General features: G+C 36.0%; 1 protein-coding gene across 1 annotated transcript in view; it reads right to left on the bottom strand.

The window, feature by feature from the left end:
• Positions 1 to 26,941, bottom strand: part of SV2C (synaptic vesicle glycoprotein 2C) — a 72,769-nt gene that overhangs the window by 8,855 nt on the left and 36,973 nt on the right. Inside the window, exons 4-11 of the mRNA XM_062513219.1 lie at positions 12,127 to 12,260; positions 11,884 to 11,973; positions 7,583 to 7,693; positions 5,959 to 6,047; positions 5,460 to 5,624; positions 2,653 to 2,786; positions 1,207 to 1,410; positions 206 to 365 (exon numbers count right to left, since the gene is read on the bottom strand). Coding sequence (XP_062369203.1) covers positions 206 to 365; positions 1,207 to 1,410; positions 2,653 to 2,786; positions 5,460 to 5,624; positions 5,959 to 6,047; positions 7,583 to 7,693; positions 11,884 to 11,973; positions 12,127 to 12,260 — 1,087 coding nt within the window. The remainder of the gene's footprint in view (positions 1 to 205; positions 366 to 1,206; positions 1,411 to 2,652; positions 2,787 to 5,459; positions 5,625 to 5,958; positions 6,048 to 7,582; positions 7,694 to 11,883; positions 11,974 to 12,126; positions 12,261 to 26,941) is intronic.

Here is a 26,941-nt window from a genome sequence, read left to right as displayed (position 1 = left end):
TTTCCTGATTAGGTGATATTTGATGCAGAATACATACTAAATGGCTAAAAACACTCACTATTTCTCTTTTCTTTTCATAAGAAAAATATTCTTTTGGCCCTCAAAACATCACTACCTCTGTAAGGCTCCTACAAAATAATTTCTATTTGCCATTTCTGCTGGTGCATAGTATCAGTGAGGTTAGGAGAGGTGTATCTGCACATACCTTCTGTCTGTTGGATACAGCTCCACAGTAATGACATCTAGAGAGTTCCATGCTGAGATGGTGAGGCCATTGTAGAGGCACAGCATACCTATCATCATGGATTCACTGGTCCCAAACCACAGGAAAAAACAGCTGATGCCGGAAAGAACCATGGAACCACCTAGGTACAAGGCAGGTGAAACAAACATGTATTTAAAGAATAACCTTTTTGTCTAATATTGTTTTGTCTAATATTTCTACGCACACAGTGTTGCTAAATAAGTGACCCAAATATTTGAGTTAAAAACCAAGGTGACCTCCTTTACTGGTAAGCCAGACAGAAAGAAAAATGTTGAAGAAAGGAGGTCACATAAAAAATATGACTCCTCACATATCAGAATATATCACGAAGTATTAAGCTGGAAGGCTCTTTGAATTCCCCAAGCAATACACCTGAGGAAAACTACCCCCGTTATTCTTTGTTCATCATCTTTTGCAATTATGTGAAACCTGTTAATATATTATACTAAAACTACTGTATTCATTTTACTGTATTTATATGGAGATATTGTCCTAGAAAATTAAGATAATGAACTACCACATAACTATTTAAATACAGTGAAAACAGATTTCTCGTTGTAGACCACAGGAGATAGCTTTCAGCTTTGTTCCTATGCAAAACAGATAGCAGCTGATATTTTCCAGGAGCTGCTCTACTAGCTGAGGGTCACCCATGAACACCTTGCTTTTCTTTTATCTGGAGCAGTGATAAAACAATGGTCATCAGTTTCAAAAATCTCATTCTAGATGCCTAGGTTATGGTCTTGTAATATCTGTGTGGAAGTGCAAATAGATGTGGCTACAGATCCCTTTTATCCCTAGAGTTTCCAAACTGAGGGTTTTTAAAAACAGTATTTATGATGCCGCATAAATGACATATCTGCAGAAAGAATGTTTTTTATTTCTCTCAGCCAAATTCCTTGGAAAGATGACATGTTACTGTTTCAAAGTGAAGCCCCTACCTAGCATCGTTAACCGTCCTATTCTATCCATCAGGAGAGCGGACACAATATTTCCTGGTAACACTGCCAAAGTTCCCAGGAAATTAACAAAGTAGATCCAGTAGGCACTGTAGTCATCATCAAAAGAAATCTGGCATCCTGTCCTGATGTGAAAAAATGTGCAATTTATCAATTCACTGTCAACAAATTTATACTGCTCGAGATCTGTGGAAAGAAGAAAAAGAATAATTTCAGCTATCAGCCAACTCCATGTGCAACTTTTGATTAAAAGCATTTCAAGTTCAAGCAACTTTAATGACAATTTGGAGCTTTCACAGTTTTGCAAAAAGGGAACTAGTTACTGCTGTTAATTTTGATAGTTTTTTATCTTACTAGAAAAATTTGCAAAGCTCTTGTAAAAGACCAACTAAAGACTGGAATTAGGAAGTTATATTACTGTATTTTTCCTTGATTGGACTGTATTTGGCTAAGGCCTTTCAGCACCAGCTGCTCTTGCATAAAATGCACTAGGTATCCACAAGTTTCTATGACTCAGTCTTTCTCAGTACCAGGCCTATTTCCTGATGAGACTGTCAATTGTGCGCAGTTTGGTTTGACTTCCTTCAAGTGAAATATTCCTGTAGAATTCAGTTTAAACTGATTTTTTTTTTAAAGTGTCATGGTCTTCAGCTTGTCCATGCATGAGTTACTCTATGTAGTTAATTCTTCTACCAATACCATTCCAGAGAACTTTCCCTGTATTTATTTTTTTTCCCATTCCTATTGTCGACCCTATAAACCTGAACCAAGAATACCTTCATTCCACGTAAAGGTCATTGCTTGCTCTGAAACCCAGGTCTATTACTTTTATTAGCTAAAGGAAAGTGGGAAGAAGTGCTCCATTTTTCCAACAAACTTAGTTGGTCATGTTCTACTTTCAGTTATGTTTTGTTAAACTGGAGAAAAAGCAAGTTTAAATGTATGAAAATATGGATTAATATTTTTCTCACAATACTTAGGAGATTGGGAATGATTATAGACGAGGTAATATGAATTCTAAACTCAGATTCCCCGCCACAGCAAGCTCAGTGCACAAATTATTTCACCAGTCCCTTTTGGACTAAGTAAAAATACAGTAGTTAAAGGTACCAGTAAAGCAGTTAATGCATTTTCTTCTCTCCAGACTGAGTATCTTTGGAGATGGTTGAAATCAAAGATAAAAAACAAATAATTTCTTATGTGAATAAAATAAATAATTTATTATCGGAGTCAATATTAGGTCCGCATAATCTTTTGTGCAGTGAGATCCTTTCACTTCTCTCTTGTAACAAGCCAGCTGCTTTCTATATATTATTATGCCTTACAGGAGGACTTCTTGTATATCTTATTAGAAATACAGAAATTATAAATGTAAGATGAAAACAAATGCCCAGTGCTGATCAATGGGCATTTGAGGCTTTCTCAAACCTGTGTTGTAGAAGGTGGTATTGATGAAAGTACAATTCCTGAAGTATGTGTTCAGTGAAGTAATGTCTTCAAAAACACAGTTCTTAAAGAGTGAATCTTCAAAGGTTACTGATTTAAACTTCATCATAATAAACCTGCCCAATACAAAGAATTGTGTCAAGCTACCTTCATAGTTTTGAAATAGCAACAGTTATAGCTACTTAAATTCAAAAAAATCTCAGCCCCAGTAACAGTGATTCCTTTGATGCATTTTGCAGATATGGTTAATGATTAGAATACTGCTGTTCAGAAGAAGAATTAGTAAGACAAATAGCTCCACATAGTTACTGGCCCAAACTAGTAATATTATTTATTTGATAATATTTCTGCTGTTACTTGTCCTTAATCATCAATCAAAACCCGTGTCATGACATTCATGAGACAGCCTTGTAAAATCACAATTGCTAGTAATTTGACATCACTCATCGAAAAGGGAGATCATGATTCAGAAATTCAGTCCTGGGAATAAAAAAGCACTTGTTAATGCCAACAAGCCGAAAAGAATTAATTTTTAGAAGAATCTTTATTTGTCAGAAGAACACACTGTTTACTGGGTTAGGCTCAAATGCCTAACATACTGATGTTAAAAATTGTTTTCACAGAATGATTATTACATGAATAAAAGGTTACATTGCCAGTTACAGCTAGACATCTAACTGTAAGTATGTCCTCATTAAATCTGTGCCTATGGCTACAAATGCAATTATAATTACTATGTAAATAAAACCGGCATAAACAATTTGCCATTAGCTTTTTTTTATTTCTGAACATCCTCCTTCCTACTGAATCCCATTTAACACCTAGGTTTTATCAACATATTAATAGAAAAAGTCACTGAAAAATTATATTACGTACAGTAACTTTCTACCCCAATGTCACTAGACTAAAACAATGTTTTTTTGAGTCATGTTTTTTTGTAAAATTCTACCAAATAACATGATTATACTAACAACAGCATCCACAACAAAGATGTGGAAATCCATAACTATTTTTGTGATGTCTTTTATTTCACATGAAGATATGGGGAAAAAAAGGAAGTTTTTTCTTCCAAACACAAAACCGGCTTTATTCTAATCAAACCTGGTATCACTAGCTAAGTATTTTACTGTAACAAGAGTAATAGTAGGAATAGGAACACAAAAAAATATGCTATCTACAAAGGAGCAGGAATTAAACTCTATCATTAATAAATTTGCTGAATCCATACCTTTATGAGAAAGGAGAGAAAAAGCTAGTATTTATTAATGTAAGTGATTTACTAACTAACAAATTCTCTTTTTGTATTGGTCAGAAAAATAGTGTTTTCAGTCCATTAGTTTTAGTTACTATATCATTTCTCATTTGTGACAGACTGATTAAAATCAGGCTGGAGTTACTCATTATCATTTTTCATACAGCACTTTCCATTCTAAAATGTAGAGTAGTTCCAGAGGAGAACAAAGAAAATATCGAGATTAGATTAGTCAGTTGAAACAGAAATGACAGACTACATGTTCTACATTCTTCTGATGCATTTTTTACCTTTGGACAGGGAGTATGTGACTACATTAAAATTTGTGTCACAGTGATTTGAATTAAAACCCAACAGGAAAGCAATGTATTAAAAAGTCAAATATTGATGGATCTTCTCATTAAGAAAGAATATGAAGGAAACACTGTGATTGAGGGTGAGTAGGGTATTGAAACATTTATGAAGGAAGGATATCTAATGGGTTCATACCTCTTGGAAAATGTTTTGTGAACCCCAAATAACTGTCAGAGGCATATTAAATTCGCACATTTGAAAGAGTAAATTACTGATGTGGCATAAATTAATGTTTGATTTAGTGTTTTGCAAGAATATTCAGTTTAAATTGATGCAGTTACTGATGGTTCTTTGATTTTAGAACATCGGCATTCTGGAAAGGAGTGGGATTTGGAAATTATGGCTTGACGAAAAATTAAATAACTGCTATTTTTTTCTTCAATGCATAAACCTTTAGATATGTCAAAACTCAAGCATTACTACTACTACTAAATCATCACAAAATAATAAATTTTATTGAATTACTTATAGATTTTCCTATGGAAATAATAATTACTTATTATCATGACTTCCAGCAGACCATTCACATGGTTGTTCTGTACATTTCTTAATAGAAACCAGATACTTAAGCCATCTGTGTTTAATTTCCCCCTAAGTTATCTAGTTATTTGTGTAGTCCAGATATAGCCTTAATATATTTGCCTTTGGCTAAAAAAAAATCACAAAAGGCATTGCTGGAGTGTTGTTTCCCATTTCAGAACTGTTCATGCTTTTTATTGGTTTACAGTAATGTTTAGCTTTCATTTTTCTGTGGTAAGATCCTAACCTTCCAATGTTCAGCCTTTTCACAGAAGTGTCTTTTATCAATAAAAAAAGAACCAGCAGCAGAGATGAAAGCACATCTTTTCCCAGCCCCCTACAATACACTGCATATGTTGGATCTGAAAACCTTTGAATCCCACTGTGAAAGGAAGTAAAATTGACGTAGGTTTTTTGGTCTGTTTTGCAGGACAACAAGGAAGCTGGATTTGCATGGTGGATCCTTGCACAGGAACCACTGGGACATGTACATTTCTGCCCATGCTCATGAGTCACATGGAATTAAGAATGGAATTAAATATCCACTAAAAGGTAACAACACCATCCATCATTACCTCATGGAATATACTGAGTTATTAGGATGAGCTTTAAAACATGAAGCTGTTTATTCCAACTAAGCCAAGATATTAGAAAACTTCTAAACCTGTCATTGATGTATTCTCCATTGCTGTGAATCTGATTTTCCAGTGTGAAGTTGAAGACAAAATGTGAGACCTCCTCATTGCGGAAATGTTTCACTCGGGATGCATACTCATCTGACTGCAGATGTTTAATGACATCAGGAAACCAGACAGATAAGCCGTAGTAGCTGTGAAAAAACAGAAAAACTTCAGGCACTAATCTCACTCATTCAGAAATCTGTGCAAGGTGTGAATGAACCCTTGGCCACTTTAGGTGGCCAGAATAAAATCCTTCATAATATAAAATTATTGAAAGATGCTGACGCCAGAAGATGTCAGTTTTTCAAAGAAGGTATTCCTGAGGTGTCAGGTTTGCAACCAAAAATAGATTAGCTGACAAATATAACATTTTGTGCAAAGATCCTGAATAAAACAGATGGTCATAGTGTCAGAAATTAGCATGCAGATGATTTATCTGTCTGTCAAGACAATAAAAAATGGCTTAATCTCAACCACTCTTACCCAAAAGACAGGGTGAACCACACAGCTGTAAGTTTGATTGTATTATCCTTCACTGGGTAGTTGAAGCATCTCATAAATGTCAACCAAATCTGTAAATCATTATGAAACACATTTATTTAAATATCTTGACTTATTTTAAGCAATTTTCTTAAAGGCTAGAAGGTATTTGATTCTTATTTCCTTGATTCTTCAGGGCAGGAGAGAGAGCAAATCAGCTCTCTGGTCACACTTCTTTTGATGCAGTCCAGAATGTGATTTGCTTTCTCAGCTGCAAGAACATATTGTAGTTTCATGTCAATTTTTTTGTAACCAGTGTGGGCTGTGTACAACAATTCAACCTTATTCCAATCACCTCAAACTTTCTTAATCTCTAGACATCTTCATTTTACTTTCTCAAATAAACAGGGGATTTTCCCATAAATGTTTTCTTCTCACTTCCCAGTATTAGACAGACTATATTCCACAATTAAACAGGGATACAATCGAAGTTTGTTCTATTATAACCTACCATGGCTAGAAATTGATGCCTGAACTATATGAGGGAAATGTGGGATTACCCCAAGGTCAGGGACAGTATAATGGAGCTGACTGAGAATGATGTTATCATCTCTGGACCTCTCGTGAAGGGAAGGGAAGGGAAGGGAAGGGAAGGGAAGGGAAGGGAAGGGAAGGGAAGGGAAGGGAAGGGAAGGGAAGGGAAGGGAAGGGAAGGGAAGGGAAGGGAAGGGAAGGGAAGGGAAGGGAAGGGAAGGGAAGGGAAGGGAAGGGAAGGGAAGGGAAGGGAAGGGAAGGGAAGGGAAGGGAAGGGAAGGGAAGGGAAGGGAAGGGAAGGGAAGGGAAGGGAAGGGAAGGGAAGGGAAGGGAAAATGTGACTTCTCCTAACAACGTAATTTTGAGATAAACCTTGGTTTGCAACACTTCATCATAGTTCTAGATAGCTTGAAATGACATATTTTTGATAGCTGTGAAAAGACAGTTTTGAACTTTAAAACCATTAATTAATGAAGCCTTTTTCAATTTTTATTGCAAGACTCAAAGATACTATGTAATTTTTTGTTTTACAGAAAAAAATAACAAAAGGTTAAAAGTACCAGCAAGCTTGTATTAAAATATTAAAATAGCTCTAATTTTTTTTCTTCTGGTAAAATATTTGACACACCTAAAAAAATATGTGCAGATACATTACACATTATACATGCATTAATTCACAAATTTATTACTGAATTTCTCATTTTTAACTGATGTGGCTGCCTGGTGTTCCTCCTGATAATTTTTCATCTCCTCATGTATCACCTCCTTCCATATATATATATTGATCCATATTCTCAATACATAGTTATTTTGTGCTGTTTATGGATATCACTTTGTAATTATTAGCCATCACTTCTGTGAGGACAAATGTAGCATTTTCCTCCTCTGAAGCTTGCAAAAAACTCCATGATTCACCTGCATTTTTTTCTGAGTCAGGAAGCCAAAACCTTACACTGGTTCCTGATTCCCTCAGTCGTATGGAAAATGTAGCATTGCAGCTATCAACAGCAGGAGCTCAGCAAATCCATCTCAATTCTGAAAGTTAATTAAAAAGGAAGAAGGTAATTACAGAATGAACAGAGATGTTACTTACACCATACAGCTCTGTGCGGATTCTTACAAAACACCTCCTGTACCAAGTTCCAGTATCACTCTCTATTTCTATGAGCTCATCTATCTGCTTAGGTGTTTTGATTCTGGTAACCTAGAAATATAAACAGAACAAAAACATTTTTAGCTTCTGGAATCATTAACTGCTTATGGAAGAGTATTGGTGGGGTTTATTATACCCCATCTACTAAAAATGAGCAGATACTCAACCTATGTCTACAGTAGTTATGTTTTAGATTTATAAAGGAACAATAATACATTGTAATGATAAAATCATTATGGATGCAACTGTTTCAGAAAATTCTATGTTCAAGGCATGCAGGAAATACATTTCCTCTGGCTACAATAAGCTGTTGCTTTCATATTCTGCTAGAGAGTTGTTGAATATACCTCTGATGCCACAAAGGATAAAACATTAATTTAAACCACCAGTTAACTATGCCCAGAATTTGCCTTCAAACTGCTTTTTGACTTGCTATGGCAACATTGTTGGAAGTCTTTTAATTAAAGACATAGCAATGAAACCAGAAGTATTAAAAATGTCATGAATTAGTAGTTGGAAAACCTTTTCATTATTTTGTTATTTTTTCTAGTGTTAAACAGACAACTTAATTAAGAGAGAAGTGAGGTGAAATGACCTGGAACCACACATGTTATTGCTGTTATGAACAATGGTCTACTCATCTAAACTGAAATGCAATAAACAGACATCAGGGAAAAATACAGAATTACCAGTGACTGAGAATGTAATGCATCCTACAACGTTAATTTTTGCTTTTACTCTCCTGTGCAGCAGAACCAGGGCATGTTACATGGTCTTTCCAGACACAGGACCTGACATACTACTGAATGATTTTTGTTTTTGCTTCTGCTCTGGTCCCAGTTTCAGAGAGATGTCACAAAAGGCAGTGTATTCATCCACAGTTTATTTTAAAGAAAAATGAAGAAAGAACAGAAAATTAATAAAATGGGGAAAGAGACTGACACAGAAGGAAGGAAGAGAGCAAGAGATTGTGTGTTCAGTGTTCTGCTGCAGTTTCTGAGGTTAGACATAGCTTCTGTTTCTTCTTAACAGAATGAGGACACCCTCCCCACCCCCACCTCCAGTGTATCACAGTGGATTACAGGACACCAGGGAATACTGAAGATAAAGCTCAAGTTTTGAGCCCACTGCTTTTACAGATGTATACTGTTTGAGATGCAACAGCAGCCTCATCCCATGAACAAGAATATAGAAAAGCCCACTAAGCAGTTTGAGGTATAATAGCCCTCATTTCTGAAGTATTACAGCTCACTGTTTTGCCAGATCATGACTTCAACAAAAGCCTGTAGCTTTTTGTCATGTCTCTTCCAATAATCCTGTCCACATCATTCCACTGATCTCAAGCTTTTCTTAAAGTACTTTCAGGAAACGTGTTATACAAAAGACTGAGTCAAATCCTCAAAAATTATACAAAAGACTGAGTCAAGCCCTCAAAAATTATCTGATATCTCCGACATAGAGAAATCCTTACATAGCACACATCTGGGCAGAAAAGGGATGCCTTTGGAACCCCACTCTGGTGGGGTCAGGGACAGCATTTTCACCATACTGGGCACCTGACTCAGTCGGAGTGGTGGAGACTGGGGGAAACATATTTATCCTACGACCACTGCATGTGACTGGGAACAAAAGTTCTCTGGCCTTGGTAGTTCTTTAACATATGAAAAGTCCTACTGTGTCAGGATAATAGTCCACCTGGATCATGCAAATTCAGCATGTCAGTGTATGAAGAATAAAAAAAAAAAAAACCTCAGAAAAGAAAACCTATTTTAATGAAAATTATGCCCTTGTTTAAAAGCAGTAGTTGGAAATATACAGTGTTTTTTTAAAAAAATCAAGACTTGTTGAAATGAAAAATATTTGCAGGAAAAAGAGTTAATACATAATTAAACGGTAGAGAAAATATTGATTTTAAGGATGCAAAGCTGCTTTTTTTTTTCTTAAATATTTAAAACAAGAGATCTAATAAATAGGTATTTTAAAAACCCAGGAGGATAATAACGCATGTACATGAACATCTAACTTTGGTAGTTCCATGATTGAAGATAATATCAATTTAGTGGTGTCTGCTAGTCACGTCTTTCAGGACAAATTCTTCAAAATGTGAAGAGCCAGTCTCTTAATTAATTCAGGGACCAGAATATTCCATTTTGGATCAACTCTAGACCCAACTGGTTGTTAGTTGATGCCATCTCTTTCTAAAGGCTTGAAGATAATCCCCTCAATAATATGAATAACAAGAATAAATGTAACTAAAGAATTAATTTTAAAAGCTTCTAGAAAATTATTAAATCAATATTATACAGGAAAATCACACTAAAACTATAGGTGCAATGGAGAAAAAGTTACATTATCTGTAGAATCAAAAAACATTATCAAAGTGTGTCTAATGTAACTACCAACATGAAGTAGAGGCAAATAGTAAAAAAAAGCAGAAGTCATAGAATGACATTGGATAAGCAGAGGAGGAGTATGGAAAGGTTAGGAGAAGTACGTGAATAAATTACAGAGACAAAATGTCACAATGTAGAGGACTAACTTAGATTAAAAAAGAAACTAAAAGGATATGTCAAACAAATTAGGCGTAAGTTCTTTGCTTTCTGGATTTTATGAGGTGAAGTGTTGATGTACAATAAGAAGAGAATGATGCATTTTCTAATCATATTAATGCAAGCTAAAAATAGTGACTTCTATATATGTCTACCCTTGACACACAGCATAGTATTTCTTGATATATGGAGTAGAGTTTTCATAATGCTCAAGGCAGAAACTGGCCAAATTAATGGCTGATCAATTTACAAAAGTAATGTAGATAAAGTGTCACATTTTAACAACCATTGAGACAAAGGCTTGGTAGATCACAAGAACTGGAAACAACAAGCATGTGCTTTGTTTTAGTTCACCACAGCTGCTTTAGGACGTGATTACAATTACGTCAAAGTGACCTGAGAGGCTTATCCTTCCTCCCACATTTTCTCCTGGCACATTTGTATCTTATTCCTTATGCCTAAACCAATACTAAAGGGAGACAGGGTGAGTGCTGTGAAGTCAGTCAATGAGTATCAATAGCAGCAGAAAAAGCCCCCCTGGAGTCACCAGGAGCAGGCATATTCTGTCTGAAAGCAGCACAAATCAGCAAGAGGCAATTGTTAAATTACACCATAGCTATATGGTGTTAGGCAAAACCCTGTACTCATAAATCAGAAAATAAAAATATTAGATTATGTGGGATTAGGGGTAGGTCACCAGTGTACCAATACACATGGATTTAACATGGTAAATGTGCTAACCAGGTTTCTTTCAAGTTAAATGAAGGAATTCTTGAGCTTCTTTGTGGAAAGGTTTAAATGGAAGCAATGGAAAATAAATCCACGGCAGCAAGTTGCAAGTCTCAATGGAATATACGTTATTTGGTCAGATGGTCAATCCTCAAGAATGCCTGCAAATGCACAACCTTTAAGAGGATTTCTTAATTGAGTTATATTTGCAATACAGTAAGAAGAAAGCTTCTGGAAGAGGAAAAACATCCCGCACATGGCTCTGAGGGAGCAGAGTGGACATACTGCCACAAAACTGCTCAAACTAGAGGGGCCGACTGGAATCCAAAGTGAGAAAGTGCTGTTTGATCCTACTATATCCAGGAAGACAAGATTGTTGTGTATAGTCTTCATAAATAATGAAGATGATATAAAAAAATCGGTTTTTGTATTGGCAATTTCTCCTCCAGCAGAAACAACCAATCAATACTTTAAATTGGTTTTATAATTAGGCCTCAACAAAATGAATTTTGAGAATATTAAATGTTCTAAATTATTATTTCATAGAAGTGAATATGTAGTTTTTAAAACTATTATTTTACCTGGTAAGAATAGAAAAAAGTTCCAAATCCTAAGACACAACAGTTAACTAACTTGGACTTCTATGTGCCTACTGTTATTACTAATGGTGAAAACTTAAAAAACAGAACACAGATGGAGTCCATTAACTATCTTGGTACACCAGGTAAAATCATCATGCTGTGGCTTCATACACCCATGAATATCTTGGCCAAAGGCTGATTTCTTTGCAGACATTGTATATATAACAATTTCAGCAGGAATTCGCAGTACTTTTTATTTAGGTATTTAGAGTGCGAAAAATTGGCTTAGCCATTTAGAGAATTAATATTGATTGTTTAAGTCGTCCAGACCTCACCAGTCAGAAGGCTTGCTGATGTGATCAGCTCTAAAAGTAATACTCACAGTGAAGACTTTCTCGGGCTGACCACGAGCGCGCATGTTTGTGTCATGAATTTGCTTGAGTATCATCCAAGCTTCATCATGTTTGCCAACCTGAATGTCAGAACAAAACATTTAAGTGCAGCATACATACAAATTAAGTTACTCACTATAGCTCCTGAATAATTTAAATGCACGTTTAGTAGATGTCATGATCTAAAACAAGTAATTTTTACTGGAATCTAGAAACTATTTGGGAAATTATACCTCCAGCAGGAACCGTGGGCTTTCCGGCATAAAGGTGAGGGCAACCACAGAAGAGACACAAGGCAGTGCACAAACAATCACAAATACTCGCCAGCTGTGGAACTGGTAGGCAGAGCCCATGCTGAAACTCCATCCTGTGGAAGCAGAAATTCACAAAATGTAGACAAATAAGGAGTATTATACATGTTATCCTATACATGCTGCTTCTTGGAGATGCAAAATTATACCTATATTTAAATGAAACCTGATTGATATATTTCCACAAATATTGGTTATCTGAGAAATAGTTTTATACTATGACTTTTAGCCTCTTGCATGTGACAGACAAGTCATTCTGGAAAGTAGTTGCATTATGGATGAAAGACTTTCTTATGCAGGGATGAACAATCTTCTTTCAATTCCCTTAGAAAAAAATTTTATTAGGATAGTTATGTGACCCAAACATAGGGTCATCATCACCATGCATAATGTATATAAAAAGAAATAGTTTTCTATGAACACTGAAGTGGAGACACTTAAAAATCTACACACAACTTACATAATTTAGGGAATTGCATAGCTTTCCTTAAAATTAACTTTTTCTACAAAGTTGATTCAATCCACTTAATAGGAATCACCTATGTGAAACTGGAGGGCTGGTAGTTCAGCTTTTTTAATTAAATATCTGGTTGGTTGGTATTATGAATGGACTGTTGAAGTGTTATAATTGTAAGAAAACAGAATTTATCTTAAGAAACATAAAAGTATTATTTGAGTAACTACCTGGCCTTTTATTCTGGCTTCAGTACAGCAGAAATTTTTAAGTAAAATTTTCAAGGATAACTTATTAAAAGGCAAGTGGAAGATAAGAACAATGGCAAAGGACAGAAGAGATTACTGGAAGGAAATGAAATTATGTGTGATGAAAAAACTGATGTACTGGGTTAACCTATTATTTGCTACCTGATTCTTCTAGGCAAAAGAGATAGTTAATTAAATCTGTATGAATGTCAGTATACAACTGGCAGGACTTAGTACCAAATGGCCTATTAAACAGTTGTCTAAAGAAGGTATTTATGTGAGAAATGTAAGGCTTGGCTTTTTTTTAATGTAAAGATTCTATGTTGTGGATCATAAACACATTATTGGGAAAAAATTTCTTTCTCATATTAAAGTACTTACAGTCTACCACATGAGAAACACTGTCAACCTATGATTTATTTTTACTCTTTATCAATGATTTGGTGAAACATTTTGGTCAGCAGACATGAGAATGTATTTCTGGTAGGTATACTAGAAACTTACTATATTTCTGAAATTAAATCAGTTCGCTCTACAGCCATTTAGCACTGCTACCTTTACCTTAGGGAGAAAGGGACAAAATCAATGAGTATTGACAATGATCTTGGAATCCCATGCCACCTTTTTTTCAAGTAAGGCTCCATATGAATATATTTCACTGCTCAAAACATCCTTCCAACTTAACAAAGATGTCTAAAAATTAATCTTACATTTTATTCCAAAAAACCCCTGGAATTAAAATTTACAAATAAACATTTGAACAAAACAAAACCAAATATTTAGAAGTGTATTAGATTTCACTTTTTATTTATTTTTGGAAAATCAAAAAAACATTTGATCTTACAGAATTTCAAGTCTTAAATATTATGTGTGTATTTTACATTTAAATTGTGAGAGGAAAGAAGTAAAGAAAGGTTTACAGTGTTAATGAGGCAATTAGAGACCACACATGCGTTTTGGATATTGTGTCCACATTTTATTCTAATAATTAAAGTCATATTCTTCATTACTTGATTTAAAGTATAGACCAAAATCTCATGATGCAGGATTTGCAAAATAATTTTTTGGTGAAGTGAATCTCTGGGCAGCTATGCAACTCCTAGTGCTGCAGGGAAGGCAGCACAGAATGGGAGTTTTCATGTTTTAGAATATTCAGTACCAGTCAAAGTACTGGCTTTTCTTATTACTAGAAACTGTTCCAGACATACACGAAGCCACTGGTATAGTTAGGCAATCTGCCTTTCACAGCTCCAGTTTATGTTTTATGAGATTGAGCTGTACAACGGGCAGTTCTGCAGTACATGAAATCAACCTAGATTTATACCTGTTATAAAGCAACAGCAACATCTTGAGTTCTGTAGCCAGTCCTGGAAGATGCTCTTAGTAATTTATTTTTAGTTGTCATTTAGTAATAGAAGTGAAGTGTTCTACACTTAATTAAAAGCAATACATACACTGTTCATTCTGCTGTCATTGTGACAACCTACAAAACATCTTTACTTCTCAAAATACCTGAGGGACATGTCAAGTGAAATGTTCATTATAGTTTTTATTGCTTTTTTCCATCTTTTTCATTATGGACTGTATTAGCTGCTGCAATTTATCTTGTTATTTAATATATCTGCTGAATTAATGGTAAAGAGGAATGTCAAGATTATAAAAAGCAATTTGTAGAAAAAATCCTGGAGCTGCAACAGAACTTTCTGAAGGTTGTTCCTCCCATCTATTCCAGCACCAGCACTAGATCAGCAAAACAAACATGTATTTCAAATGCACAGTAAGTTTGGATTTATTTTTATATTTAACACATCCTTTTTCCCCAGGTCATGAGCTAATCTGGATAATGGAGCCATTAGAGCAGCTCTGAATTTAGCTCACAAAGTGGCTTTCATTCCTTTTGTACGCAAGTCTTGAAACTAAATGAAATTGTGTTCTTGGCTCTAAGTCAATCTCCTCCCCTGATTTATGGCAAAACAGCAAAGGCACAGCAGCCCTACACGGCAGCGTTCAGTGTGCTGCTCAGCAACTGGAGCCAACCTTCACCCTTGCTCCCTGGCTATGCTGTATTGGAGAGTCATTAATCTCGAGAACAGGGGCCAGTGTTTTATGAATTGTGAAACATTTGGTCCAAATGCGTCCTGGGAGTAATGTACTGTAGAGCAACCCAAAACCTGTGATGGCTGAATCTAAAGCTGCTGCAGGAACCTTTGTGCTACATACCACCCTCCTGCTTTCCTGTCTGCTGGAAAAGCCCAAGTGAATCATAGACATGACAATTACTGATTACAGAAACACAGAGGCACACAGCAGAGCAAAACCAAAATGTACAAGATGCTAATCTGTATCTAATCACCAATTTATGAGTTGAGCACAACGTCAAAAATATCTTGTCTCACAAAACAACATGCCATCAGCTCCATAATATTAATAGATCAAAAGGCTATAATAAAATTCTTGCTCCAAAGGAGAGAAAATTTATCATAGACCTTCTGAATATATATATATATATATATATATATATATATATATATATATATAGAGGGAAACCTGTCCACATTAAGATGAATTTTCTGAATGTATAATACTGGATAAACAGCAAGTATCTTCAAGCACAAGGATCGTCTCTTACAGTAGACAAGCTACTAGAGAGCAGATCTATGGGGATGATATGCTTAGTTTCCACAATAAAGGTTGCAAGGAACATGATAGGTCTTTACTAATTCATGCATGACACTAAATTGCAATGTGAGCAATGAAAAACATGGGTACCCACAGGGTATGTACAAATACTGGTTGGCAAGGAAACAGTTTATATATACCAGAGGAATAAACACCTTTCTAAGACACTAAAGTTGGCAAAGAAAATCCATTCAAATATTGTCATTTCATTGAATGGATAGCTGAAAACTGAGCATTTTGACATTTTTGTTAGTCATCCAATATGAGTAAGAGGAACTGGTTTCATGGCAGTGTCATAAATTGCCAAAATACCATTTTTCATAGATTTCTATCTTTTACTAGATCAAAGGAGGGAGCAGACGCAGAAACATACTTAAAAACTACAGATGGGGGACAAAGAGAAGCAAGGAACTAACAGTAATTAATCCATGGTCTACACAGATTCTTCCAAAGAATAATTTACACGATTTTATAGCCTTTCTTATTTCTGTTTGACCACACAATCTTTGGCCAGAAGTCAATTTTCCAGCCTTCATTCTCAATGGTTTTGTTTGAAATATTTATGGTAACTAAGAAGCACGATTGCTCTAAATTGTCACTTGGTGGCACTGTTATCCCACTCAAAACAAATAAAGCTTAAAACTACTGCAGGAAGGCTTCTATTATCAAATGCTTCTGTTTTGTTGAGTATTTCCCAAATCTAAGCTAAAACAAAATTTTAAGGACTGGAAATATTTTGAAGCTTGCATCACTTAAATACTGTATTATTGCACTTTCAATTTTTTCTGCCCTGGAATTACCAAGTTTAACTGCCAGTGTCATCGAGGATTTAAGACCATATATTGTAGTGCTACCCCTTAGAATAAAGGTGAAACATCACTAGAACTGAAAAAAAGAAAAGTTCAGGTAAGTTATGCAGCTGAGGAAGATCTGCTACACATTTTTACAAAACTCTATGTAAACCATGATTTTATACAGCTGCAGAAATGACGCTTTCAGAATTCTTCTGTGTTGTATTACTGCAAAATTCCAGTAGCACAAAGTATAACAGTTGTCTTTTCTGTGATTAAATTATTAATATCACATGGGAAAAGAAGTGTTATTTTTAGCCTGTATAGATAGTTAGATACTCTACAAACCTACTCTCAGCAGGTCAGCTGCTGGTAATTTCTGAAGAAGGAATTTGGAAATTAAATAGCTGAAGTGTGGCAGACCACGATGGAGGGAATTTAACAAAGGTGCTTGGTTCTCTAGCTAAATGGAACTAGCACTTGAGGATCACTAGTTCAATGGAAGAAGAATGTAAAAGTTTTCAACAGATGTATTTTGCAAACACGTTAGACTCAGAATTGGTCTGCTGACACTTAAAACTATGATGAGAAGAAACAAGGCATTTTCTAAAGACATATTTCCTCTGTCACAGAGGAAGGGTTTGTAAGCAAAGACCCAACTCAGTCCTCTGTGCTAGCACTGTTATTTATCTGAAAACCTTCGAAAATCAGGTCTCCATTTACTCCAGTGGCAGTATTTTCTATTCAGACAATTCCTGGGACAAGAAGAACTGACCTTGCATGGAAAACAATTTGCTCTCAAGTACTATCAAACACATTCCTGCATAGCACTGTAGTATAAGTGTGGTACCTCTGATCACTGACATCAACAGTTCACTTTTAAAATTTCTCTAATACCTGCTGTAGAACTGTCCTGAAGTTACTTTTCATTAAGGAGGAAGTTTGTGTATCGTCATACTTCAGACAATGATATAATATGATATGTGCTCAAAATATGACATTTAGTAATGACAAATAATGCTTTCACTTAATCTTACATAGGCTCTGCGGAAGGTTTGTTTCCTTGACATGGAAACGTATGAGGCCTGATAGGAAGAAAAAAACCCATAAAAATTAGTTTCAAAACAGAATATTTAGAAATGCTGCGGTGGAGGTAGGTGTGGGATAAAGGTAAGGGGAATTTTTAAGTTGCTGTGTGCATGGTTTGAAATGGTCTGTCTGGAATCTGACTTGCATTTGGCCCTGAAGTATGGCTGTATTAAGAAGCCATGACTCACAGTAATCAATACAGTCAAGAATATATGAAATTAAGAAGAGATAAACCAACTTTTATAAAATAATTAAAGCAGTATCCCTAATAAGAGAACTTCAGGTACCCAATAGTCTTGTCATGTTATCTATCTAATCTTGGCAGATGCTAGAAATGGCAAAGGATGTCTAATTATTTGTCTATTTATGATTAAGAAATCAGAGCCTCTCTTGCCTCCCTAGTAGATAAATATTAAAACCTGTGGGGTCTTGAAGCAGGCTTTTGCCAGAACTAGGCTAGTGCAAATGGCATGCGTGTATCTTGACTTTAACAAAGGAAGCCACTCTTGCGCTTCAATTTTCTTTACTGGGAAGGATACTGGGCCAACCAAATAAAACATGAATATAACAAGATCACTCATTATCCATTCATATGTTGTAAAGTCTAAGAGTGCAGAAGAGAAGCAATACAGAATCAGAAAGCAAGGACCTGTGAACTAAATTGACCATTATAAATTTTCTACTTATTCACCCTATATACTCTCCTTCAGGAGACTATCCCAACTATTCAGATGTCATAGCTGTTCCGATAGCTATAACAAACAATGGAAAAAGAGTAGAGAGTATCCACATAAGCAGCTTAAGGTATTTTCAGAATAGTATTTCCCTCTTCAGCCCTATATGAGTGAGAAAGTATGATATCAAGAGCATTTGCTTATAGTTCACAGAGCTAGAAAAATTCCACTTTAACTAATATAAAGCAGTGCTAAAACAAATTATCACTTTTGTAGATAAACAGCATGTCAAAAAAAAACCCATGAAAAGCCCTTGACTTTGTACAGTTTGTAGGAAGCATTCTGGAATTAGCTGACATTAAAACCATTGACAGGAGATGAAGATTTCTCTGCCTCTTAAGTTATCTTTCAGATATCTATTCACTTTAGTTTGTCTTCAAGCCACCACCCTCCATAACATCATTGTATGGCAAGTTTTTGGTCATCTGCCATGTTTTATTGTGCTTTTCTCTGTGTTTATATGATGCATTTCTATCTATAAGTGATTTTATGATGATTTTATCCCCTAACCATCTGCTTTGTGCCCAGGAATGGCCGTGGCAGCTCTGAGATGACCCCAGGGGTGGGGTGGGGAGCTTTGGGCTCCTACTCGGCTGGGTTGGAACCCTCCCTTTGGTGCTGGCAGAATGGACTGGGATGCTACCTTGTTCCTTTTGTTGGATTAGGATTTTGCTACCTTGAAAGAATAAGGTTTTTTTTTTATTCCCTACCTCTAACCTGGAAGCTTTACTGCTCTCTCAGCAGCTTGTTTTGGTTTTGGGTTTTTTTGTCTTGTTTTGCCTTGTGATGGTGTTTTTTTGTTTGTTTGGGTTTTGTTTTGTTTTGTTGTTGTTTTTCCTTGTTTGGGGTTTCATTTTTTTTGTTTTGGTCCCTTCAGCTGGAGGGTGCCCTGAACCCGAGACCTCAGAGAAGCTGAACCAACACAAGAAAGGACACTAAAATCCACCCGTTTTGCCTGCTGCAAGGAGGAGAATAAGGCCAGAAAGGTTCCCATGTATTCTGCCCGAGTTGCTGCCCAAACTCCTGTTCCTCCCCTTCCCTGAGACAAGGAGGGCAGCCACCATTCTTGCCTCATGGCCACATGGTTGGGTGGGGTTAAGGTTTTGAAATTTCAGTATCTAGCATATATTCAATCATTTTCTGCGCCTTGTGGGCACCCTTTGGAGTGGTTTTGGGCTTTTCAGTTTGTTTTTTTTAATAAACAATTTGTTTTGTTTTGTTTTGTTTCTCTCCACTTTTACCCACTGGTGTTCATTTCTCATTGGCAAAAGGGATAACTGGAGCCCTTCTCTTCAGCTGAAGCACTCATTTCAGAGTGTTTTCTCCTAAATATGTCTCCAAAGTGAGACACATCCAATTTGTCTAAAGCCTCTACACCATTCCTTGATAAAACTGCTCCTCATTCCTAAGAGATTTAGGGCTGCTATCCGATACCCTTTAGACCATACAGAACTTTGCAAGCTTTTCCCAGACTGATCCCAACTTCAACTATTCACTGCACTCAACTATATGATTCTTCATGAAATCCAGGGCTAAGAGGAAAGCATTCTACTTAGAGGAAAGGAACAGAGGAACCCACTGATGAGGAGTGAAGATGGACCTGCAATGCTACTCTTCTGTTTGTTTAACCTTGGTCACTGTGTAGTTTCCATTCTCAAGCAAGGGAGAAATAGTGGAAGTGCAGTTTTCTAAGACATGGTGCTGGTGCAATGTCTTCACCACCACACAGGACACAGTTTTGCACCTCAGGAATTCTTAAGATAATTGTAATGCAACTATCTTACCGGACTGGAAACCTGCCAAAAAAGCACTTAAACACAGCACTGCAATACCTTGACTTTTGTCACTTTACCAGACTTCAAGCACCCATTAGCAGCAATCGACCCTGAGTAACTTCAACATGGCTTTATTCTGAATGCAAATACCATTATATTCCTTGAAAAGTTGGTGTTTGCTCACTTGTTAGAGTCTTTGGTTAATGAGCACTGAAAGCTTGCTAGGGCATATCTCCAATCTTCTGCTTAGATGTTAAACTGGTGTTTCTAAATTATTCTACTTTGTGCATTCTCAAAATAATTTTCTTCCTCTCTACCCCATAGTTCATAAAATACAAATCTGAGCAAAATCTCTCCTGACACTTAAGTGGATTGCATACTCCTGAAATTTAAAATGAGGAATACCATGTAGGTATTTAAATTCAGTAAATATGCATACTGCAGGCTAAAATTTTCTAAACTTCCCTTATGACCTCTCACGGTCCTTGTTCAGAGTAAACTGCCCAAGACTGCTAGAAATGTGTGCAGAACAACATGAAAATATGTGTGATAAGTAATCAAAAGCTAAAATCTTTTATTTTCCTTTAAATGTCTGCTTTTGTCCCATTTCTGCACATAAATTTTATTTAGAAATTCTTCTCCTTTTAGTTAAAGACCTAATATAAAGTTACATTATATGCACCATTCAGAGTCCTACGGAAGCCGATAGTTTTGTTACTGCTCTGATGCTCTTTTATGTACATTTTGGATCTTCCTAATGCCTTTGTAATGCCATCGATTTAGGGAAAAAAGTAGTGCTGGGATGCCTATAGGTCAGTGATTTATATCCATCCTGAGTTTAATGACCAACAGATATTTTTCAAATGGATTTGTAAAATACTATGTAGCCAACTAAGGCTAACTATGGAAGAAAGATTTATCTTAAATCTTTTGCATGCCCATATGGTCTAGAAGCATTTTATGAACACCCCGATAACAAAAACCAGCAGTAGCTGAACATTCTTAGCTTGACAACCAGACAAAAGAGAGCCTAAAAACTGAAATGCATTTTTCCAGTGTGAGCAAGATCTATTCAATAACTACATTAAGTTTACAATTGAGACTTAAAACCATAAATATGATGCTTCAAGTACTCAGACATTAATAAATAAATAAAATAGGCCACCACGGGTTAATATGTAGTTGAAAATCTCATTACAAAGATTGTGGCACATAATTGATCTAACTGTTTGGCTGACTGAGTCAGTGCCCCCAGAGATTTATGTACTCATGCATTTCTACAAAGTCCTGGCTTGGGTCTGGCTCTGTGCAGCTGTTCAATGGAGGCACTTCACAGTCTGCAAAACAAAGAGTAAAATTTCCCAGCCACAACACTGACAACATCACAACTTACAGGCTTGTCAGTCTAAGAAAAGGTTATGTCAAGCTTTCCAGAGATGATGGTTCAAAACAGATGCAATTAATGTCAGAAGTGGGGGAGATGGTATGTTAAGGGATGCTGCTGTCAGGGTTTCAAAATAACATGGCCATTGTTGGCACCAAGACTGTGCAACCAAATGTCATTAAAATGTGCTTCAAACTTTGTATGAACTTCATTTGTATGTAACTTTAAATTTGTGTTTTTTACCTCCATTCCCCTACCTGTGCTTAGTAGTTTCCCACTATCTTATTTAAGAGTTGAAAAATTGCTTTGTATTAATTTTGGCATCTGTTTGGACAGCACTAAAGAATACAATAAGAGTAAATCACTGAGAGCAGACAGAATGCACTTCTATAAGAAGACAATGTAAAATTGTCAAATGCCCTATGCAGTAGCCATTATGATCAAAGTCTATAAGGAAAACGCTTGTCTTTAACAAAATCTCTTCATATTGTCCTACCCATACACAAAATACAGATAAAATGAAATCTATGTATTCCTTTGCAGTGCCCTCCACTGTCTATCCACAGCCCTGATATCACAAATGGTGCTATGTTTGATGTGATGCATTGCTGCAGACACTACTAAAAGCAGCAGTTAGATGTGGAAATTAATTGAAAATGTAAGTGTTCTTGTTCTGCTCCAGGACTCCCAGTGATTTATGTGCATCTGGACTAAGGATATTTAAATAATGGGCTTATGGAAAAGAAGGGAAGAGAAGCAATTAATCAAAAAGGACAATCAGCAAAAGGCACAATGAAACACTGTAGCTTATGAAAAGAGAATGGGGCCTCCTTATCTAGCTTTATGTAGAAACAAAACATTAATTGAAATGCTGGAACAATATTTGAAGAATACCAAGACAATATGTCTTACCAGTGATACACATTTTACCTTTTGTGTGCTGCTGCAGTGTAACAACAGAACATCTCTGCAATTCAGGAAACTCTTTCAAAATTAACTCTATTATATTCATTTGTTTGAAAGGTGTTGCAAGAAAAATCTTATTTTCAATGAGCATTTCAGTGCTGTGAGTTGTCTTATTTCCTGGTTTTTTTGCTATTTCACTTGCCTCTTGTTTTCTCTTAAAAAAATAAATAAAAAGGAGCAATGTTCTGTCACTGTGAGAGAGACAGACAGACTAAGCAGGTAGTTTATGTGATCAAATTATTAGAGCTAATGTGCATTCTAGGAATTATCTTCTAATCTAACGACAGTCAATTAAATAAGCCTGGTCACATTTCTGGCCTTACTGTACAGACTGTAGGGCCTTTCTGTACATACTGTGAAACATGGTTCATAAATCTTGAATTCAAGCCTTGGTCAAACTTGCAACAAAATGCTCAAATCAAAAACTAATGATTTTCAGTCTATTACAGTGGCAGCAGGAGGTGGACTTTGCCTATGAACAGAACTCACAGTGTATGAAATGCAATTATCAAAGGAAACAATGTAAATACCATCTATTAAGAAAACAGAGAATTCTTTTACATTCTTTATTTTATACAGCTTCATGACTTCCTCAAGAATCTAGAATCATAAAGGAATCAAATTTTTGTATCAGACTGAACTAAACATTGTTTCTGTGGGAAAAGTGTATAAAATCCTTACCTTGATACCTCTTTATCTGCAATTCCTTACATTTTTTATTATATGGCAATGCCACTTTCATAAAACAAGTAAGAGGGACACAAAAACTTCCAATGCTTAAAGTTAAATTTCCCCAGTATTAAAAAAGATAATACCAATTCAAACTGCAAGGGAGGAACAGTGAGTGGTAGAAAGCAGCATTTCTTCACCTTGCCCAGCAACAAAGCTGAGGAAATTGGGAAGGAAACCTCAGCCTAGAGCTCTCACTTTGAAATCTTAATGCTTATCTATCACTGCTCATTTTATACTGTTGTCTGCTGACATCTTTGCAAGGTGTAAAAACAGAGCTGTCTTGGAAATATTAAGTGTACAAACATTGTAAGGTAGATCAGGTTTTGCCATATTTTTGTACAAGTTCCTCTCCTACAAGTACAAGCAGAAAGAATATAGTCAGATGCTGTATTCAGATACTCTGGTAAGCCTGGGTATTTGAATAGACCTCAGGTGAAATTACTCTCACTAAAATAGGCATGATTTTCAAGAGTAGCATAAAATATTTTCCTTTGAGAAAAAGTGTGAACAAACTTCCTGAAAAAAAAAATCCAATGTAATTTGTAATTGATTTTGCTGATTTTATTTTAAAGGCAGCTGGACTGCAAATTGAGAAATTATATTCCAATTGTATATGCAATCCCTAGACAGATTATTAAAGTGACATTAAACTGTTGCTAAAAGGACAAACACCAAGCTCTTCAAATTAGATTGCTTTACAAGCCATAGAAATAATATAGAAGTATGGTTGACAAATTTATACTGTCATTTTATGTTCCAGAGGAAATTAATGTATTTTTGCATATGCATAATCACATGAATTCTTCATCTGTTGTAGAACAATCAAAAAAACAAACATAGTTTTTTTGTGATGTAACATTAAAAATATTAACAAAGAAATCTTATCAGATTAGCATATCCCTTGTTTCTAAAAGTGAAAATGAAGTTTAATGCCTGACACTGCAGGTACTTCTGCTGGTCAGTCTGAACAGGTTTCTAAGGCAGCTTTAGTAACCTGGATGTAATTTTCCTTATATCAGGCCATTTCATCATGTGAGACTGAATTTTCATTTACAGCAAGGCTGAGAAGTTGACAATTTTATTGTCATAAGAATGATTGACTATTACTATGGTTTCTTTGGAAAATTATGTTTATGGCATTGAACAATGATGTTTATGGCAACAGTCTGTTCCCCTGTCTGTCAGCTCCTCCATCAGCATTCTTAAAAGACATTAAGCTACTTCAATCAAATGTTACAATAAGTAATAGTCCCAAAGATAGTCGCATTCTCCAAAGCCTTGTGAAGAATGCTGCCCAGGCAGAGGTGGAAGGTGAAGGAAAAGGCAGGAGATATCAGTAGTCTCTCAGGAATGCTGGAGCCTACCTGGGAATGTGGACTGCAGCATAGCCACCCAACCCATTGGCTTTGACACTGGTATGACCCAAGTTGACATGAGTTGCCTTCTGCCCAAGAGCAGCTAGGCCAGAGCAGGGCTGTATTACATCAGGGAGCATGGTGAAAGTGTGGACATCTTTCTTATAGCAGAGTTCTGGGGGAAAGAAAGGGGAACTGTATAGACTAAAGCAGAAAGGGATCTAGGAAAAGAAAGGACAAACTAAAAGGATTGCTGTGGTGCTTTGTAAACAGCACAGAGAAGAGAGGACAGAAGGGAGTTTGCCAGGATAAAAGGTGATTGACAGAAACCCCTAGGAAACTGAGCCTTATATCTTTGCTCACAAAACTATTTGCTGGATTTTTACTGAACCTCTCCATAAACAAATTTTCTCTTTTGCCCTCAACCTAAAGTGCCAAGGAAAAGGTTACATTTGAAGCTCACTAATGAACATCTTTAGTGCTCATTAAGTAGATGAGCTAAAAGCTACTTAAACTTCTAGGGCTTGCAAATATAAACATTGAAATGACCATATCAAACTCTGCATTAGAACACAGAAAAAAAAATCTGATAAGTGGTTTGTTTTGCTTTCCTAGATAAATTTGCATAAGCAGCCCTTCTAAATTCTGCTCTATTCTGCCACTATTGTTTTTCCTAAAGATTAAGATTTTATTTAAAGTACATATTCAGTGTAATCTAATTTAACAGTATTATTTCAAATGAGGTACAATTCACAAGCAGAAGTTGATAACTCGGGTTAACATTGCAACTGCCTTGTACACACTTTAACTAACACAGATATTTAACAGTACAGATATAGTTTCATCTGCAGAATACCTGATTAATGTAAGTGCATTAAGTATTTTCAAGGGGGAAGCAAAGCACATTCATTGGGGATCAGTATTTTGTCTCTTAGAGGAATGTAAAACAGATCAACAGATGTTGTGTTATATAGTAGATGCCTTTATGCCTGATCTATTCCATTTGTACACCATGACACAGCATGACTTGTTTGAGGAAAATAATAGCAAAGAAAAAAAGCATTAATGAGTTGGTGTTTCTTAAAATTGAGAGTCCAGAATTTAAAAAATTAAAGAAGGATCAACATACAAATTTCCTTTTCTACCAACGCAGGGTTATTTGGCCAAGTTTTCAATTTGGAGCTACTAACCAGAATTATTTGATAGACAGTCATTTTCCCACATGTGCTGGGAATATCGATACTCCTTTTTCTAATTGTTTTAAAATCCTGACTTTTTTTTTTTCTTCCTTTCCTGTTTTCTGGTCTACCCCAACACAGTGTGAAGGAACAGCATCACTTTAACAGAGCAGGGGTGAGGGAACTTTGAGGGGTATACCGTGCATCAACTTATTTCAAACCAGAATCAAAAATGACCCCCACAACAGGAATTTCAACACCTGAGGTTTCATTACTTTCATGGCAGTTTCATTTAGGTGCTTAACTAACAGACCATTATAAAATCTTTTTCATTATCTGTACTACCTTCCTTTGTCAGAAATATCAGCTCAGTCTTCAAATCCACAGCTCCTACCACTCAAAAGGTACAGGTCTGCTTGACAGAAGTGCTGAAAGATAGATGCCTCCTAAGATCTTTCTGCTTTCATTACTCATCAAGTACTAGTACTTGCTGTGCCCTAAGCCTTTAACCCACAGACAGTATGTAGCATTAGCCTGGGAATTTCTAAGCAGTTTGTAATTTCTAACTGCTGCCATGTGACACTGAGAAATCCTTTAGCCCAACAAAAACCCAGACAGAATAAGGGAGCTAAAAGGTTTTCTTTTTTCATTGCCACTCCACAATTTTAGTCCATCATGTTCTCAGTTAAATCTACAGCAGGCTGAGAGGTTAATTCCTCCATTAACACTGCCTGATGCTTTACATGCTGTGAGTTGCACAGTGAGCCAGTAGCTCTCTATCTCCTCATCTGCATGGCTGTTGCATGCAGCTCTGCTGCCTCACCTGTTTTACTACAATATAGTTCATGGTGCTTTCATGCAGAAGGGGTTTTCATTTCAGTTTTGAAGATAGGTTTATCTTTTTTCTCTTCATTTGGATGATACAAAACCAAAGCAAACATGACATGGAAAATACAACAAAAACTGGTCTCAAGTCATCATGCTAGAAGGGTGACAAAAGGATAATTTTCATTGCCAGTAGAGTTAATTTCTTGAGTTCAACTGAACTGCTTTACAGCAAACTGAGAAATATTTTTCAGGCCAGTTTACAAGACACTTCTTACTCAAAAGAAAAACAGATTGGTCCATTCTCCTCACATCTGCACTCACACAGAAGCCATTATGGACCCTGTGCCTACAAAAAGACTTATCTAATTATGGAAAGAAGAATTAAGAACAGGTAACAGGTCTCCATTGATAAGTCTAGTGAATTTGGTGTGGTTTTAAACTACTAAGGACAGACTGTAGTTTCATGTGTCCTTGACAACATCCAGTGAATGAAGATTCTGTAAATATATTTGGCAGTTCACGTT

Source organism: Cinclus cinclus, chromosome Z (genome assembly GCF_963662255.1).
Source record: "Cinclus cinclus chromosome Z, bCinCin1.1, whole genome shotgun sequence".
NCBI classification, from domain to species: Eukaryota; Metazoa; Chordata; class Aves; order Passeriformes; family Cinclidae; genus Cinclus; species Cinclus cinclus.
Note: the sequence above shows the minus strand (reverse complement) of the source record. Positions and strands in the feature narration are given on the sequence as shown.